The sequence below is a fragment of the Polypterus senegalus genome, chromosome 18 (genome assembly GCF_016835505.1).
Source record: "Polypterus senegalus isolate Bchr_013 chromosome 18, ASM1683550v1, whole genome shotgun sequence".
Classification (NCBI taxonomy): domain Eukaryota; kingdom Metazoa; phylum Chordata; class Cladistia; order Polypteriformes; family Polypteridae; genus Polypterus; species Polypterus senegalus.
This window is the reverse complement of record NC_053171.1, coordinates 69,333,459-69,353,738: the sequence shown is the minus strand read 5'-3', so window position 1 is coordinate 69,353,738 and position 20,280 is coordinate 69,333,459. Positions and strand designations below refer to the sequence as shown.

At 38.6% G+C, this 20,280-nt stretch overlaps 1 protein-coding gene across 1 annotated transcript in view; it reads left to right on the top strand.

Moving 5' to 3' along the window:
- LOC120518304 (formin-like) overlaps positions 1 to 20,280 on the top strand; it is a 509,433-nt gene that overhangs the window by 9,477 nt on the left and 479,676 nt on the right. The window contains exon 2 of the mRNA XM_039741029.1: positions 8,907 to 9,021. Coding sequence (XP_039596963.1) covers positions 8,907 to 9,021 — 115 coding nt within the window. The remainder of the gene's footprint in view (positions 1 to 8,906; positions 9,022 to 20,280) is intronic.

The window sequence follows — 20,280 nt, the reverse complement described above, 5'->3', positions numbered from 1 at the left end:
AAGATTTAATCGTAGCCAAGAAATTGTTATCTATTAAGAAATAATCAAACCTTGAGTAGCAGTGATGCACTGGTAAGTAGAAGGAATAAGCTCTTGAGTTTGGGTTTAGATATCTCTAGGGGACTGATAAGTTGTGATCGGTTACAAACTGTGTATTTGTCTTTGCAGTGTTAGATGTACTTGCCCCTGTGGCAGGAGACCTATCTAGGTCTGGATTTAAAACTCAATTGAAGTCCCCAGCCATTATAATTTTATGAGTTGTTCACATTGGGATTGGATGCAAATATGTTTTGGATGAAGTCTCTAAAATCCACATTGGGTGTGTAGATATTTATCAAAATCACTTTACAGTTACATAAATTACCCATGACAATCACATATCTCCCTTCAGGATCAGATACTACATCTGATACTACAATTGAGATTGTAGTATGTATAAGAGTTCCCACACCTCTAGTTTTCTTTGTGAAGCTGGAATGGAATATTTGGCCAGTCCAGTGTCTATGCAGCCGAAACTGATCCTTGCCTAATAAGTTGGTCTCCTATAAAAATACTATTGTAGCATTTAGACCTGTTAGGTGAGAGAATAATTTCTTTCTCTTTAATGCGTGATTCAGACCTTTAACATTTCAGCTCATAAAGTTAACTGTTCGGTCATGGAGATATTGCTTCTGAATTTTTGTTGTAATTTTGTAGTCATAACTTAAGAATTACTTAAGTTTTACTTAAGTTTTACTTAAGAAAAATTTTCAATTTTTCCAGGAGTTATTGTCATGAAGCCTATTGTTACATTGGCTCTTATAATAATGAGGATTTAAAGGACAAATTAGAGATAGCTTGCTCTCTTTCTCTACGCTCCAATCCCCCTGCTCCCCCCATTTTGCCTCCCCACATGAGGCTGGACCCCACTTCACAAAGTCCCAGTCTTCTGACATACCTAGAGACAGAGCACGTCCAAACCAAAGCAAGCCCTCCAGCAGTGGCTTATAAGGATTAAAATAGAGATATCTATTGACAATCCAGTCCGATTACTATAAGCATAAAATATAATCTTAAACAGTCTTGAGAGACTAAACCCAGGGAACTGTGTTAAACAGCAGCCCTGGATAAGCATAGTAAGCCCGAATACAATAAACCAAGGGTGTAGTGTTACTGGGGTTCTCTACAGTCACCTGTTAGATTTAGAAACCCAAGAGGTTTCTTGGACATTTATCTCATTTTTGTTCGTTTGAAATAATTACTTTGGGGGCATCCTTGGCAGTTATAGAACTAGACTCATGCTATCATTTTGTTCTATGGGTATTACATGATGCTTCTGCCATGTCCATCTGATGTCTTATGCTTCTTTTCTGCTCCTTTGCCCCATGGCAACCAGAGTAGCCATTGGACTATTTATATATACTGCATCTATACAAGTTCAAATATGTATACAATGTGTTTTTTTTTTGGATACAACATATTCACCACTTGTTCACTTTGGATGTACATAAAACATATCATTGCACTTAGCAGTAAATTGTCCAGTGCGTTTCCTTGCTAATATAATGGGAGAAAATGTTTATGAAAATGAAGTGACTATAAGTACATTTTTAGTTTTTGGATGAACTTTTCCATTTGGTGTGGCTACTTGTAAGAGATTATGCTAAGTACATGAGCAGAAGTAAAAACATGTACAGTTTCAAGTTGCTTTATGACTTAGTGTGTCAATACAACACCTTCACTCTGATTATGTATTCATTTAAGGAGTTGCCTGTGATGAATGGATAGTGATGTATGAAAGAGTTGGAGGTGGGGTGGGAGGGGACAAGCCTAAAGGGTCTCTTTAAAGAGACCATTACTCCTACTTGTTATGAACTAGAGGGATCCTAAGCAGAAAATTCTGAAATATCTCCAAAAAACATGAAACACCAAAAAACAAGGGCAAAAATTGAATCTTTATAAATAAAAGGATTTAAATTTCACACAGCTGTGTTTAACAAAAATAAGTTTAGAGGAGCACAAAGGCACAGAAGGCAATGCCTTCAAAGGAAGTAATCCCAGAAGCAGATTAAGTCCCAAAACACAAGGAAAAGAATGGTTGAAAAACAGAGTAAATGGTTCAAAAGTACAGAAATCTTAAAAATAATGTAAAAAGACAATAAACACACTTGCTCTTGCATGATTTTGCTCAAAAATTAATCAGCACATAGTAGTCTCATAACAGGCTTAAGCTTTGAGTTTGGTATTTTTCCATCTAGCCATTTTAACTCTATACTGTCCTCAAGAAACTGTGACAACACAAATATACTCACACCCATCATCAAGATATCAATGTTTTTGGTATCAGGGGACCTTTAAATGTTGGGATCCATTGAAAATCAGAGATCAAAATGTTTGATGAATCTAAAGCTTTTGCTCTTCCCCTATTGAAAATAAGTAATGGTGGGGGAGGGCACAAATCAATAGGCATAAGTGACACATTTGAACCCCACCCAACCTTGGCTGAAAGATGACAACACTGGTGAATGACAGACCAATGGGTAGATAGGGGCTGCCATAAGTATCTGTATCTGCAGTGGGTGGCATACAGGCAGACCTCAAAGTGATTATGACCAACAGGAGTTTGTGGTCTCCTAAAGACCATTAGTAAAGTTAGCACTGATATTGGGAGATAACCAGTTTATCCCACAGATGTGAAGTATGGTAAGGGCACTATGCAGGCCAGTCAAGTTCTCTCACACGAATCTCAGCCATTTCTTTTTGGACCAAACTATGTGCACAGTGGGTGGCATTATGTTGAAACAAAAAAGAGCTGCTGAGATAAGCTGGAAACAAACAGTCCTCTACAGTGTCATTGTATGCTTTAGCATTAAGATTTCCCTTCACTGAAATCATGGAGCCTGGAACAAACTATTATTATTGCTCAGATTTGGTACTATGTATTCAGGCAGGTAGCATTCACATGACACTCACAAAACCCAGATTCATATGTCAGTCTGCCAGATGGTAAAGCATGCTTCGTCACTCCAGAAAATTTGTTTCCATTGCTCCAATGCCAGTGTGCTTTACACCATTTTAGCCAATGCCTGGCATTGAACAAAGTGATTTTAGGCACATGTGTTAGTGTTCAACCATAGAAATCATTTTCATGAGGCTCCCAAGGAACAGGCAGTTTGGAACTCGGTCGTGGATGTTGCTGCTAAATATAGACAATTTTGTGCCCTCTCCACTTTAAGCAGTCTCATTTTGTGAGCTTGTGTGGCCTACCACTTTAGCTGTTCTTGCTCGTGGACACTTTTTCTTCACAATATCAACACTTACAATTAACTAGGACAGCTGTAGTAAATCATAAATTTGATTAACTGACTTTTTGTTAATATGACAGTGCCAAAATGCAAATCACTGAGCACTTCAGTGCAACCCGTTCCACTGCCAGTGTTTGTCTATCAAGATTACATGGTAGTAATGCTTGATTTTATGTACGTTAGTCAATGGGTGTGGCTGAACCCACTAATTAGCAGAGGCATCCACATGCATTTGGCCATGTAGTGTTTAACATTTTAAATGTGACATATGCATCAGTCTTGCCATTGTTCAACATGATGACAAGTGCTGTGCCAATTTAAGTCAAATAAGTCATCATGAGGCAGAAAAACAAGAATAAAACCATTTAAGATATCAGTAAAACCTTATTATTACCTAAATCAATGGTCTAATATAATGAAGAAGAAAGAACACAGTGGTAAACTCAGTAATCACAATGTGGTAGGCCAAGGAAGACCTCCATTGCTGATGAGAGAAGAATCCTCACTATAGTCACAAAAAAGCCCCAAACACCTGTCCAACAGATCAGAAACAGTCTTCAGGAGGCTGATGTGAGTGTGTGTGTGTCAGAGATGACTATTAGAAGACTTCATGAACAGAAATACATAAATTAACCTAACATAGTTAATCACTAGTTACCCACAAAAACAGGATGGTCAGATTACAGTTTGCGAAAAAAGGACTTCAAAGAGTCTGCAAATTCTGGAAAAAGGTCTTGTGGACAGACAAGACAAAGATGAACCTGCATCAGAGTGATGGTAGGAACAAAGTGTGGAGACAAAAACGGAACTGTCCAGGATCCAAAGCAGACCACCTCCTCTGTTAAACATGGTGCTAGGGGTTTTATGGCTAGGGCATATAAGGCTGCCACAGGTCCTGGCACACTTCTCTTCATTGATAATGGAATTGCTAACAGCAGTGGTCAGATGAATTCTGAGGTGCACAATAACATCTTATCTGCTCAATTTCCAGTAAATGTCTCCAAACTCATTGGACAGTGATTCATCTTACAACAAGGTAATAATCCAAACATACTGCTCATGGAACACACAAGTTTTTTTCAAAGTTAAAAATGGAAAATTCTTGAATGGCCAAGTCAGTCGCTCAATGTAAATCCAATTGAGCAGGCCTTCCATATGCTGAAGAGAAGACTTAAGAGAACAAGCCCCCAAAACAAGCTGAAGATGAAGATGACTACATTAAAGCCCTGGCAGATCATCACCAAAGAAGACTACTCTTAAGTGAAAGTTTGCAATCTGTGCTATTATCACATCTGAATTGTTTGGTTTATAATTTTAAACTGTGTAAAAGAGGTGGAAATCAAGGGAAAATGTGTCTTTGTCCCAAACATTATGGAAATAGACCCAGACAGCATGTAGATTTATTGTTTTTTTCTGTTTATTTCTTTTCTTTGATTTTTCTTTTGTTAGTATATTTTGGATTCCTTGGTATTTATTAGGTTAAGAGAGTTACCACAATAGCAATCCACTCATTCAACAAAAGTTGTTCTGTCTTGTGACAAACAATCGCTGCTAAGTCTTCTCTGATGTCATTGTGGAGTTTACTTTGATTGGCATTTCCTCATTGTGACAGTGGTTATATACTGCAGTATATTGGTATTTTTACATTCAGTGCCCCATGTTATTCAAATGCACAAAGTATTATTTATTTCAATTTTTTATTTGTTATTCAGTGAACAAGATGCCCAAATAATAATTCCAATGTAATGGTTACATATTATCGGAGCCAGTCAATCCATTAGGTGAATAAGGGCACTGTCATATAAGAGGTTTTAAAGTCTGATAATATTGATTACCCGCTATGGACACCAAGAAGTAATGTCCATCAACCCCACCTAGGGCTCCAAATGGGCTTTGACTGACATTGCATATAATAAATAAATCACAAATTCAAAGCATAATACTGAAGACTGATGATATTCACATGTCCAAAATGAATTAAACCATGTGGAGTAGCTAACCTGCTGATTTTTGCAGTGTGTAATTTAATGGACAATTCGTTTGCAATGAACATGCACCCTGTTACTTTCCTGTTGATGAGTTCTGTAGCCCTGCATAAGGCACAACAAAAACTTTACTTGAAGTATCATTGATCCATTCTCTGAATGATGATGGATGGATTAAAAGCCAGATTTCTACGTGACATCATCAAGTCCTTCCATGAGAACCCTAAATCCAAAGAGGACTGTTTCATTTATGCTAGGTAGAATGCCCAGAGGGGACTGGGCAGTCTAATGGTCTGGAATCCCTACAGAATTTATTTTTTTCTCTAGCCATCTGGAGTTTTTTTTTTTTGTCCACCCTGGCCATCAGACATTACTCTTATTCTATGTTAACTAATGTTGACTTATTTTATTTTTCTTACTGTGTCTTTTATTTTTCTATTCTTCATTATGTAAAGCACTTTGAGCTACTTTTTGTATGAAAATGTGCTATATAAATAAATGTTGTTGTTGTTATATACTGTGGAAGATGACAGGGAGTTGGATTCGTTTTTGGATTTTATTAAAATCAAATAACGCTCCATACAAATAAGTCAAGTTTTACAAGAAGTGAGCTGGGCCAGCAGAGTAAAACGTTATGCTAGTAAAAATAAGTAAATAAATAAATTAATAAAAATAGAGTAAAAAAAAGAGGGGAGAGAATCTGCTTCCTCACTTAAAATGCTTTTTCAGGGACTTGAATTCTGTCTTGCAGTTAGCACTTAAAGACAGTAATAAGTCTTTATAGTTTATACTAGCAAAAAACCTGCGCTTCGCAGCGGAGAAGTAGTGTGTTAAAGAAGTAATGAAAAAGAAAAGGAAACATCTTGAAAATAACGTAACATGATCATCAATGTAATTGTTTTGTCACTGTTATGAGTGTTGCTGTCATATATATATATATATATATATATATATATATATATACACACAGATATACAGATAGATAGATATAGATATATACATACACACACATTATATATACAGTATATATATCTATATCTATATATATATCTAATATCTATATATCTACAGTATATCTATATCTCTCTCTCTCTCTCTCTCTCTCTATATATATATATATATATATATATATATATATACTCATACATACTGTACATACATACACACACATATTATATATATATCTATATCTATATATATATATATACTATATATCTATATATATCTATGTATATATATATATATATATATATCAAAATACCCGCGCTTTGCAGCGGCAAAGTACTGCCTTAAAAGTTTTATTAAGAAGAAAATTAAGCCTTTTTAAACTGAGGGAAAATATACAAATAATTATTTGTTAAGGATCTCTTTGTATACCACATTGTGAGTTCGGCCCTCCGGTTGTAATATAACCAAGCTGTGCGCTGAGCTTACTCTTAAGCATGCAACGTACTGCTGGCCATGTGAACAGTAATCTTGTTTCAAATTTCACAGCTTGGATTGCTGCTGTCATAATCGGTTTGAGTTTCATGGTTTGTTTCAATTACGAGTACTAATAGTAATACGACAGTATTTGTAGGACTTGTGTTGAAGTGACATTCGGCATCTGTCAATCGTTGTAAGTATACAACCAGTTTCATCGATAACTTCACATCCAGCTTTTGAGAGTTTAAACATTCATAAACATCAAAGTGTCCACTACTGAAATCGTCACCTCTGAATCTAAGATGTTTAAGAGGCATTGGCGGTTGTCCAAAGGTGTAAAATATTTGGCCATTTTGGTACACTTGAAAGCGACAACCGAACATTTCAGCGGCAGCCATCAACTCACATGCAGATGCATAGGTGAAGGGCTTAAGCATTTCACTCTTATAGTGCTCCTGTGTAGTATAATTATCTCCTGTACTGTCATCAGTCCACACCTTGAACCTGTCCCAGTCATTCAATACATAAGACACAATGTTTCTCCAGATATCAAGATTGAGCCTGATATGGCCGTGCAATATGTAACAAAGAGAATGGAAAAGATACAGTAGGTGCCATCTCCGGGCATGGAAACCACTCGGTAAGAGACAGTTCTTTGATCGATGGCGATTACCTCGATAGACATGTTAATGCGGGTACGGTTGGAATGATAAAGGAAATGTGTACCTGAACAATGTAAAGTAAGTCTAAAATACCTACACAATAACTATAATCGTAATAAATGAACAATAAAACAGCGGAGAAGCCATGGATTAAATAAAAAGGCTGCTGTTATCAGCAGGGAGACGTGAATCCCGTGGCGAAGCAAGAAAGGGAATGTAGAGACTGGAGTGACGGACGGCCTTATATAGGCAGGCAGCCAACAACGTGGGAGGCATTGGGATGGGGGACCCTATGCCGCCTCACACGGTGACTGAGCTGCAGGCTATGGACGCATATATGTACATAAGTAGGATTCAGTTAGCGCTTGGGAACCCGCTGCACAAATTTCTTGAAGATGGGCCCATAAGTAACAAAGACTGTTGAAAAGTTCAATATGGCGGCTGACAGTGGCGTCATACCACCGAAATAAGTATGTACATTGGTTTCGGTTAGCGCAGGGAAGCCGCCTACCAAATTTCGTGAAGATGGGGCCATGAATAAGAAAGTTCAACATGGTGGATGTTGTTGACCATTATGACCGTTATATGTAGAATTTCAAAATGAAACGTGCTTAACTTTTGTAAGTAAGCTGTAAGGAATGAGCCTGCCAAATTTCAGCCTTCTACCTACACGGGAAGTTGGAGAATTAGTGACGCTTTGCAAAATTCAATATGGCGGCCGACAGTGGCGTCATACCATCTAAATAAGTACGTACATCGGTTTTGGTTAGCGCAGGGAAGCCACCTACCAAATTTCGTGAAGATGGGGCCATAAATAAAGTTCAACATTGTGGATGTTGTCGACTGTTATCGACCGTTATGACCGTTACGTGTAGAATTTCGAAATGAAACCTACTTAAGTTTTGTAAGTAAGCTGTAACCTACACGGGAAGTTGGAGAATTAGTGATGAGTCAGTGAGTGAGTGAGTGAGTCAGTTAGGGCTTTGCCTTTTATTAGTATAGATGATGATATAGTGACCTACATATCAAAACCTATACCAGGCCAGTTGAGAGTGACCAGTCAACACATTATCTTGTCTTTGGATTAGGACTTCAGGGACTTTGAAAACTAGACTTTGTTATTTTACAAGGATTAAGTGGATAGAAATGGCAAGCTTTGTTGGGCTGAATTGCCAGTTCTCATCTTGATTATTCTAATGCTCTAATGGTAGACGAAAGGGAGATATGAAATGAACACGGGGTAACAGAAACACCTTGGCAAGAAAGTGAACTGGAATGAGTCATGTGAAATGGTAACTTTAACTTCTGTGCCACCTTATTTTTATGTTTCAGTAATACATTTACTGTAATAAATCAAAACTAAACAGGAAGAATTGAGAAGAATACACTCAGTTGGTACAACTAAAATGAAAAAGACAATGGAATGCAATAAATAAGCACTTTTCATTTGTTTTTAAAATGCAGACCTTTTTTGGAAATGTTTAGTAAATAAATGTGTGCATTATGCAAAGGTAAGTTTTTAAATATTTTCTTTTTTAACCCCTTTTTAGTCTGAAGCCACCTCAGACAATGAAGACAGAACACCTGGCAAACTTCAAGCAGTGTGGCCTCCTCCAAAGCCAAAGGATGAAGAGGAGAAAATTGGTCTGAAGTATACTGAAGCAGGTAACTATTCAGTGTAGATCTAATCCAAGATTAAAGTTCAGTGTGCTTTTTCACTCAAGCTGTTTAACAGATCCAACATCCAGGGTTCAAATCCCATGTCTGGTCGTTGTCTGTGGAAGGTCTGTTGGATACTCATATTAGCCTCCAAAAAAAACAGTACAAGGAAAGTTTGAAGAAAGAACATTTTTTACAATGTTTCTGTTTGGGGATCGTTGTGCAAATGCTCTGTGGATGATTCATTCAAGCATTTCAAGGTCACTTTGTTGCAATGAAAGTATCTGCTACTGAATGTACTTCATAGTAACGAGGTTTCTATAGACTCGTGTCATATGGGGAAACTGTTAGAAACATAAAAATACTTCGTTGTAATACTTTCTCACCTCAGTCTCTCTCCTCATTCTGCGCCACTGCAAAGCCCCGCCCGCCTAGCATTTTGAACAGTGTCCTCAGTGAAGGGGGCAGCCTTTTTGCTGTAGCCCTTTAGTGAGTGAGTCTCCGCTGCCAGCAGTTCTCTCGGGGTTTGGGGACCCTTGCTTTACATGATGAATAAAAAGAACAAAGACAAAATAAATAAGAAGATAGAATTAGGGAACACTAATTAACATAGAATAAAAGTAAGGTATGATGGCAAGGGAGGACAGAAAAAAACAAAACAAAAAAAAAACACCAGACGACTGGAGAAAAAAAAAAAATCTGCAGGTATTCCAAGGCCATAAGACCGCCCAGCCCCATCTAGACATTCTACCTAACATAAATTACCTCAATCAGTCCTTGTTTTATTCAGGCTTCATGCTGAAGAACTTGATGATGATGGTCATGTGGACTTCTGGCCTTTAATCCATCAATTTAGGGATATCACGGTGCTTTTATCAGGTGGTGCTGGCGCAGATCACCACCACATAAAACCGAAAAAAGAACAGAAGAGAAAGTAGGTATTAGTATGGATTTCGGAGCCACCATGAATGTTAATGATAACTGAATATACAGAGCATTAAACTAAAATGAAGCTATGAGAAAGCCATGTTAAAGTAATGTGTTTTTAGCAGTTTTTTTAATGTGTGCCACTGTATTAGCCTGGCAAATTCCTAATGGCAAGCTATTCCAGATTTTAGGTGTGTAACAGCAAAAGGCCGCCTCCTCACTTCTTTTAAGGTTAGCTCTTGGAATAATAAGCAGACACTCATTTGAAGATCTAAGGTTATAATTTGGAGTGTAAGGTGAAAGACATTCTGAAATATAGGATGGAGTGAGATTATTTAAGGCTTTGTAAACCATAAGCAATATTTTAAAGTCAGTTCTAAATGGCACGTGTAACCAATTTCCAAACCTGGAAAGATGTGCTCGGATTTTCTTTTCCTATTTAAGATTCAAGCAGCTGCATTCTGCACTTGTTGCAATCGATTGATGTCTTTTTTGGGTTGTCCTGAGAGGAGTGCATTATAGTCATCTAGCCCACTAAAAACAAAAGTGAGAACTAATTTCTCAGCATCTTGCAATTTTATAAGAGGTCTAACTTTTGCTATATTTCTTAAGTGAAAAAATGTCCCAGTAATCTGATTAATGTGTGGTTTAAAATTCAGGTCAGAGTCAATAGTTACCCCTAAATTCTTTACCTCTATCTTGACTTTTAATCCTTATGCATCAAGTTTTTTTCAAATAACCTCATTATATCCATTTTTGCCAATCACTAAAATTTCTGTTTTCTCCTTATTTAGTTTGAGAAAATTACTACTCATCCATTCAGAAACACAAGTAAGACATTGTGTCAGTGAATCATGAGTGTCAGGGTCGTCAGGCACTATTGATAAATACAGCTGTCTGTCATCAGCATAGCTGTGATGGCACATGTTATGCCCCGTGATAATCTGACCTGATGGAAGGATGTACATCGAAAAGAGCAGTGGACCCAGCATAGAACCCTTGTGGAACACCATATAGAATATCATGAGTCTTTGAAGTATATTTACCACAACTAAAAAAGAATTTTCCTTCTGCCAGGTAGGACTCAAACCAATTTAAGACACTGTCAGAGAGGCCCACCCTTTAACTAAGGTGATTTCTAAGAATATTGTGATCAATGGTATCAAATCTATACTAATAAAAGGCAAAGCCCTCACTCACTCACTCACTCACTCACTCACTCACTCACTCACTCATCACTAATTCTCCAACTTCCCATGTAGGTAGAAGGCTAAAATTTGGCAGGCTCATTCCTTACAGCTTACTTACAAAAGTTGGGCAGGTTTCATTTCGAAATTCTACGTGTAATGGTCATAACTGGAACCTATTTTTTCGTCCATATACTATAATAGACGTCTGCTTGATGGCCGTAATTTAGTGCCTGCCCATATAAGGCCGCCTGTCAGCGGCAATCCAATAGAAACACTGCCGCTAAATATTCACGGGTGAAGGACTGTGCTTATGCAGACGAAGATGAGATGGTCAGGGTGGTGTTTGGCACAAACTCAGTGAAACTGCGAGAGAAACTTTTAAGTGCCGGGGTCTTAGCTAACATTAAATACAGCCGTGGACATCGCGCGAGATGGCACCAGCACATCTGGGAACCTTCGATGCATGTACACCGAGCGGCTCACGTGAACTGATGCAGTGCACAGACAAGAAGCAACAGTTCCAAAGAGTGCTGAACAAAAACCGAATTACACAACTGCGGAAACAAAGCACGGTGTGATCCGTAAGTTTAAATTAAGTTTATAGACACACTCCCGCTGCTGTTTGTCATGCCTACGACGAGTATGGTATTCGCGAGATACAAGTTTAATGAGAAGACATGAGGTATAAACGAGACTTTGGATCACTTGGTTGCGGAGTTAAAATTGTTGTAGCAAGAAACTTTGAAGTGCCGGGTCTTAGCTAACATTAAATAAAGTCGTGGACATCGCGAGATCGCACGAGCACAGCTGAGAATCTTCTATGCATGTACTCTGAGCGGCTCGCGTCAACTGACTTTGCAGGACTGGAAAAGATTAAATTAAGTTCATACACACGATACCGCTAAATATTCACAGGCAATTTGCACAACTTACTACCGGGAATGCCTGTTGAACATCTTACATTCACGAGTTCCGATTTGGGTGGTGTACACTTCGATGAATGAAACCTGTTATCTTTACAACGGTTGACAAACACAGAATAAACTTGAACACAACACGTCTTCCAAATACAAACCTGATTGAAAGAAATAATGCTAATCAAATCCTTGATGACAACAACACTTATAACGGTCACAAGACTATTACATTGACAATCATGTTACGTTATTTTTAAAATGTTTCCTTTTCTTAGCACAAGCATAGCTGAGAAGCTTCGATGCATGTACTCCATAACGCATTAAAAAAATAACGCATTTAATCACACTTTGCATTACAAGCAAAGGGTAACTTTTGTCAATGCATGATTTTCTGGTACATCGATTACATTGATGCACACATCAGAGCTATAAAAATGTAAGAGTTGGAAGAAAACGCGTTTCTAGGACTGATCAGAGGGAAATTTCATTTCAAAAGACTACCCGACGGAAGCCTTGATAAAAGCATGGTTTTGTGCACACTGTCCAAATACGAACCTGATTGAAAGAAATAATAATAATGAAATCCTTGATGACAGCAACAGTCATAATTGTCACAAAACTATTACATTGACAATCATGTTACGTTATTTTTATAATGTTTACTTTTCTTAGCACAAGCACAGCTGAGAAGTTTCGATGCATGTACTCCATAACGCGTCAAAAAAATAACGCATTTATTTACACTTTGCATTCCAAGCAAAGGGTAACTTTTGTCAATGCATGATTTCCTGGTACATCGATTACATTGATGCCCACATCAGAGCTACAACAGTGTAAGAGTCGGAAGAAAGCACGTTGCTAGCACTGCTCGGAGGCAAATTTCATTTCAAAAGACTAGCCGACGAAAGCCTTGATAAAAGCGTGATTTGGTGCAAACTGTGCAAAAATGAGTTTGCATACCACCGAGGCACTTCAACCTTACGGTTCCATCTAAATGCAAAACATGTTACAGCGAGCACAGAAACTGTGTATGCTGTTAGCACTAGCAGTACGGGTTTGAGTACCAACAAAAGGTGTCGGCAGCCCAAACCTCATGAAATGACTGGCTTCAGGACCAAAATTAGTAAGTCAACATAGGTCAAACTTACAAATTCTCTCGCAAATACATTGCTTTGGACTGTAGACCACAGTGGTGGAAGATAGGGGGTTAGAAAATGTGCTACAGTTAGCGTATTTCAAGTAAAATTCAACAGCTTTATGACATTGAAAAGCAAACAAAATTAGATGCATTATAGAAAGCGTACTTTGTGGCTCTTACTGGGGATCATTGGACTTCCGTGACCGTTAGTAATTCTAATTACGTCTAATTACAAAATGTTCAATGATCACACTGTTTTAGCCTAATGTACAAAGTAATTTTGGCTAAGGTTACTCACAGTTTAAAGGTGAGGCTGGTCAAATTACCTTTTATGTTTCTGCCTTATTTTTTTAAGAAGAAAAACTGCACTTTAATGTTTAAATTTTTGTTATTATTATTTAAAGACAATACCATTCTGAAAATGTACATAAAGTACTTAAAATACCACTTTTTTTTTTAAGTCTGCCCAATTTTAGCCAGGGATCATATTTTTGTTTCTGTTTTGAAATGAAATGCAGTTTAAATGCATTTTTTTTTCAGAAATTAAAGCAGCTTGAGTTTACAATATTCCTGTCCATATTTATTATTTGATTCTGTCGCCCACTAAAACCCTTTTAAATTAAAAAACAACATTTGCGATTTGGGGCAAATTTTCATGTGTGCTTACATTCGATTAATGAAGATTAATTAATTACACAGCCTCTAATTAATTAGATTAATTTTTTTAATCGAGTCCCACCCCTAATATATATATATATATAATATATATATATGTAGATATGTATGTATATATACACTGCTCACAAAAATTAAAGGAACACTTTAAAGAAACACATTAGATACATCAGATCTCAATATGAAGTTGGATATCTATACAAATAACGACAGGGCAATGTCTTAGGAACAAAAGGATGCCAAGTCTTTTAATGGAAATAAAAGTTTTCTGCCTACAGAGGGCTCAATTGTGTAGACACCCTAAAATCAGAGTGAAATGAAGATGTGGCAGGCTAGTCCATTTTTTCAAAAACTTAATTTCTGCTACTCAAAATGCTTTTCAGTATCTTGTGTGGCCCCACAAGCTTGTATGCATGCTTGACAACGTCGGGCATGCTCCTAATGAGACGACGGATGGTGTCTTGTGGCATTTCCTCCCAGATCTGTATGAGGGCATCCCTGAGCTGTTGTACAGTCTGAGGAGCAACCTGGCGCCTAATGGACCGAAACATAATGTCCCACAGATGTTCTATTGGGTTTAAGTCAGGGGATCGTGAAGGCCATTCAATTGTTTCAATTCCTTCATCCTCCAGGTACTGCCTGCATACTCTTGCCACATGAGGCCGGGCATTGTCGCATTAGGAGGAAACCAGGACCTACTGCACCAGCGTAGGGTCTGACAATGGGTTCAAGGATTTCATCTCGATACCTTATGGCAGTCAGAGCACCATTTCCTACGCAGTAGATGTCTGTGCGTCCCTCCATGGATATGCCTCCCCAGACCATCACTGACCCACCACCAAACCTGTCATGTTGAACGACGTTGCAGGCAGCATATCATTCTCCTTGTCTTCTCCAGACTCTTTCACGCCTATCACAGCTGCTCAGGGTGAACCTGCTCTCGTCTGTAAAAAGTACAGGGCGCCAGTGGCGGACTTGCCAATTCTGGTGTTCTTGAGCAAATGCCAGTCGAGCTCCACGGTGCTGGGCAGTGAGCACAAGGCCCACTACAGGACGTCGGGCCCTCAGGCCATCTTCATGAAGTCTGTTCCTGATTGTTTGGGTAGAGACATTCACACCAGTGGCCCTCTGGAGGTCATTCTGTAGGGCACGAGCAGTGCTCAGCCTGTTCCGCCTTGCACAAAGGAGCAGGTATCAGTCCTGCTGATGGGTTGAGGACCTTCTACGGCCCTGTCCAGCTCTCCGAGAATAACAGCCAGTCTCCTGAAATCTCCTCCATGTTCTGGAGATTGTGCTGGGAGACACATTAAACCTTCTTGCTGCAGCACGTGTGGATGTGCCATCCTGGAGAAGTTGGACAACCTGTGCAACTTCTGTAGGGTTAAGGAATCGCCTCATACTGCCAGTAGAGATGATTACTCAAGCCAAAACTAGCACGAGTGGAAAACCAGCCAAAAAAGATCAAGAGGGAGAAACTTGAAATGACCTCCACATGTAAAACCAGTCCTGTTTTGAGGGTTTTCTAATTGTTGCCACTTTAGTGCACCTGTCGTTAAGTCCATGAACACCAATACAGCTGAAAGTGATTAACAATGACCTCAGCTGCTTAACCAACCAGAAAAGTATCAGACAGGTTTAATTGATTTCATGCCAGGCCCAATAAAAAAAGTGTTCTTTTAATTTTTGTGGTTCTTTTAATTTTTGTGAGCAGTGTATATATGTGTATATATATATATATATGTATATGTGTGTGTGTGTGTGTGTGTATATATATATATATATATATATATATATTATATATATATATATATGCAACACTCATGACAATGACAACACAATTACATTGTCAATCATGTTACGTTATTATTAAAATGTTTCCTTTTCTTTTTCATTACTTCTTTAACACCATACTTCTCCGCTGCGAAGCGCGGGTATTTTGCTAGTAAATAAATAAATAAATCAGATATATGGTCTCTGTCTACATTTACCCGCAAGTCGTTTACTACTTTAACAAGTGCAGTTTCTGTACTGTGATGTATTCTGAAACCCAACTGAAATTTATCCAGAAAAGCATGTTTATTGAGGTGGTCATTCACTGCAAAATGACTACCTTCTCTAGGATTTTACTTAAGAAAGGCAGGTTAGAAATAGTTCTAACATTTTCAAAAGCAGAGGAGTCAGGATTATTTTTCTTCAGCAGGGGTTTAACTACAGCAGTCTTAAGACAGTCTGGGAAGACTTCCATATCTAATGACGAGTTTACTATGTCAAGAATATTATTAATTAGCATGCCAGATACTTCTTTGAAAAAACTTGTTCATATTGGGCCAAGGACGCAGGTGGATTGTCTTAGTTGAGAAATTATTCTGTGTAAATCAGGTAAATCTATCCTGGTGAGAAAATTTAATTTGTTTATAATGGAGTACCAGGGTTTAAGAGGATCAGTATTGGGGAGATGTACTATATTATTTTTAATATCATTTATTTTTTGATTAAAAAATACAGCAAAAGTCTCATTACGCAACTGTTGTTATGGTTCTACCTTTGTCCAGAAACTGTTCCAAAAGCTTTATGACCTTAGTCTTGGAAAGTCTCTCTCCCTTGGGATGACTGGGATCTTTTCCTGAATAAGGAATGGCATTGCACATGTGCTTTGTCAGCATGCCTTTGTTGATCAAACACGGGAAGCTCTGCAGTCTACTTGTGACTTTATGCTATAGGACGATAAGTAAATAAATCTAGGTAAATAACTTTCGATCTGTTATATAAGTAACATTTACATTTTTTTTATATAAAGATCATCACAAAAAATGATCACAAACAGAACTAGAAATCAGATATAAAAGTCGCCTTAAAAAGGCGAGTCGTAGCTCACCATCTGAGTGTCATATGAAAGCTTATTAGGGTACAGAGAAGAAAAAAGGCACACAGTGGGGAAAAAGCACAAAATATCAACTTCACAATCTCGAAATTTCCACTTTAATCACAGTTTATTTTGAACATTATAAACTTAATCTCAAAATTGTTTAATTAACCAGTTTCTCAAATCACATCGTAATTAAAGTAGCACGTCAAATGCATTGTTTTGTATGTGTTCTTCTATGTGCTCAATGTGTGTTCAAACGTACTAACCTCCAATTCCTGTCCTTCCTTTTCTTTCTTCAAGTAACTGATCGCCACAGAATTAGCTCTGTAATAGACGCTAAGCCATCTGTAAGCTTATAACGCCGATTCTTCAGAACTTTTAAGGAACATTGAAATATCTTCGTAGTATATGTTTAATTATTCTATCTTTCACGCCAGTCCCAGTGAAGCATACAGTGCTTTTATCTGTATAATATAATAAACATATTTTGCTGCATTTCATCTTAAAAATGATATCGTCATCATATGTAAATATGTGCTTTATAAAGTGGCTCAGATTGTGCAATATTATAACTGTATCGCAAGTTTACAGTGAGGTAATTGTACTTATAAGTACAAACAGTTCTACAAGGAGCGTTTAGAGCTCTTGGGATGAAACTCTTTCTGAACCACGAGGTCCGTACAGTAAAGGTTTTGAAGTGTTTGCCATGTGAGAACAGTTCAAATAGGAAGCATGGCTGAGGCAGTGTGTGCTTGATGCTGTTTACCGATAATTCTCTTTCCGATCAGCTGCTCCGAGTGGTGCAGTGAGAATAATATGGAAAAAGATGATCTGCTGTGGCAACCCCTAACAGGAGTAGCTGAAAGAAGAAGAAGAAGAAGAAGAAGGTGCAGTGAGAGTAACAACGTTAAAACAGTTATGGTATTTTGAATAGTTTGACCATTCCGGGACCATTATATTGTTACTGGTTAATTACAATCAGATGCATTAAACTAATAAACAATATGCGTTAATTTCATTGCATTTATAAGGCCACGTCAGGGACATGGATCTGAAAATGAAAGATAAACCACACAGGAACAGTTGCACTGCTTAGACGCTGGGTGCCGACAGTCTGCAAAACCGAGCGGAGAACTTGCGTACGACAGGGTATGAGGTACCGTGGAAATGTGCGTGGTGTGGCAGTAGGGGGCGCTAGTGCTCCCTTGAACCCTCAGGTACAACTCCAGACACCAGGTAAAAGTCCAAGACTTTTTATTTTCTTCCACAGTGCACCAAGCACCTTCCACACTACTCATTAACTATTAAATCACTATTAAACACCAATAACAAAACACTAATCACTCCTCCTCGCCCAGACACTTTGCTCCTCTCCCACCCAGCACAGCTCAGTGTCTGGACTGAGGCACCGTCCTTTTATAGCCCCTGACCCGGAGGTGTTCCTGTCCCAGCAGTCCACAGTTCCTTATTCCTTCCGGGTCAGGGCAATCAGTCTTTTACTTCACCCGAGCACGCCATTCCTTCCCGTCACGCGTGACCGTGACGTACTCCCGGGTCATATGGCACAACAGAGCCCACAAGTCCCCCCACAGCGACTCCTGGTGGTCCCCAAGGTATCCAGCAGGGCTGTGTATAAACACTACAGAGAGTCCATAAGGCCCTGCTGGACCTCGGGGCACGATCCTGCTTTCGGGAGAGCTCCTCCTGGCAGCCTGGGGGTGAGGACCGGCATGGGAAGCCGGCAATCCTCCACAGTGGCTTTACGCCAAGTTTAGGTTTTATACGTTGCGATTTGAACGTGGAAACGTTCTTACACTGTATTTCTGTGCGTACGCACCGTTTATACATTAGGTCACAGGTCTTTAGAGTCCTGATGCTTCCTGTCTTGCTACATGGTTGTGAGACATAGATGCTGCCCAGTAATCTGAGGCGAAGACTGGTATCCTTCGGTACTGGGGGAGGGTTGCTAACCAGGATCCCGAGCTGTTTCTTCTTGTACTGGGTGTGGCAACATGCTGTACCAGTGCATGCTCCCCAACTTGACATGACCTTACTTAATTTAAATATGGCTGATTATATTCGTCTAAATTTGGTGCTCATTCACAACACCTGAATGTTCTCCTATCCATTATTTTGGACCCACTTGTTAGGTTTTTGTTAGAGTTGTGCGGAGCTTGATTCTGAATATACATACATATAATCAGATAAACATACTTGGACTATGAGAGGAAATCAGAACATACAATACTTTGAAGAATTGTGCAGAACCAGGGTGAAATTGCAGATTCATTTTTCAGACTCACTTTGCAGACTCAGCAATGATACTATGTGCTCAGAGTTTAAACATGGGACCCTAGAGTTTGGTAACCGTTACATTCTCCTACCGCTCCACTAAATATAAATCGTACATTAAATAACACCATGGAAGTTAAGTCCCTTAAACCTCACACCACTTACTTAAATTAATAGAACACAAACGGGACTAACTTTGGAAACAAATGCACAACTGGCAGAAAAGGAAGTAGCAGCAGTCTGTGCTCTATAGATCTTACTTATTAGGTTTTGGATACCCTTATAGAAGATTAGTTGGGCTACTTTTCTCCTACTTTCTCCCAATGTTCTCATTTCCTAACATTCATTAAATTCTCTCTACTTTCTCAACCCTTCAATATCTAGCCACATTTTCTCCTTACTAGTAAGCCATTATTTCCTTTCTTTCAGTTTTTGTGACATATGAGCATGGGAAAGGTGCTATATAAATAAAATGTATTATTATTATTATTGTTATGGGCAAAATGTACACATTTTTGCCATACCAAGAACCCTATATCTGATTTAACCTAGAATCAAGTGATAGATTACCAGGCCATATCAACTATCGATGCCTCTGTACCTCTGAACTTAAACATACACAGAATGTCTTGTCATACTCGGGGTTTTCTTCCCTTCTTGGGTTTGCTGTGACATAGTGTGGGGACACACAAAACTGTCCAACTCCTGGAGCGCCCCCTAAGGTATTCATTCCTCTGCACTGAAAATGTAATTAGTTTGCTGTTATCTAGTGATATTCTACTTAGGCTTAGTACATCGGGTGACAGGTGACCTCAGGCCCACCCATAGTAACATTCATGAAGAGGTGTGTCTGTTCTGTTGTGTCACATACACAACCCACCAACCCCATCTCTTTCTACATTTTACCAACTTTTCAAAGTAGTTCTAGACACAAGACAAGTAACAGTGTAACAATTCGTCCAGCGCACTAACACGAGCTGATTGCTACCGCTAATCTGTCCTAGGTAACGGCAGATGATAAAAGGATAGGCCAATATCACACCCCAAACAATTTCCCCTACACCCTTTATTCTACCCGGTTCAGTCCCTTAATGCCAATACTTTATAGCCCCCAAAAAAACCAAATAGTCAAGATTTATCATCAAATAATGAGTGTATTATATACAATGAACAAAAGAATTCAATCCCTTACACATGCACCACCCCCACCATAAATAACCCTTATTCTGTAGCGCCACAAATATATACATATATTTACAC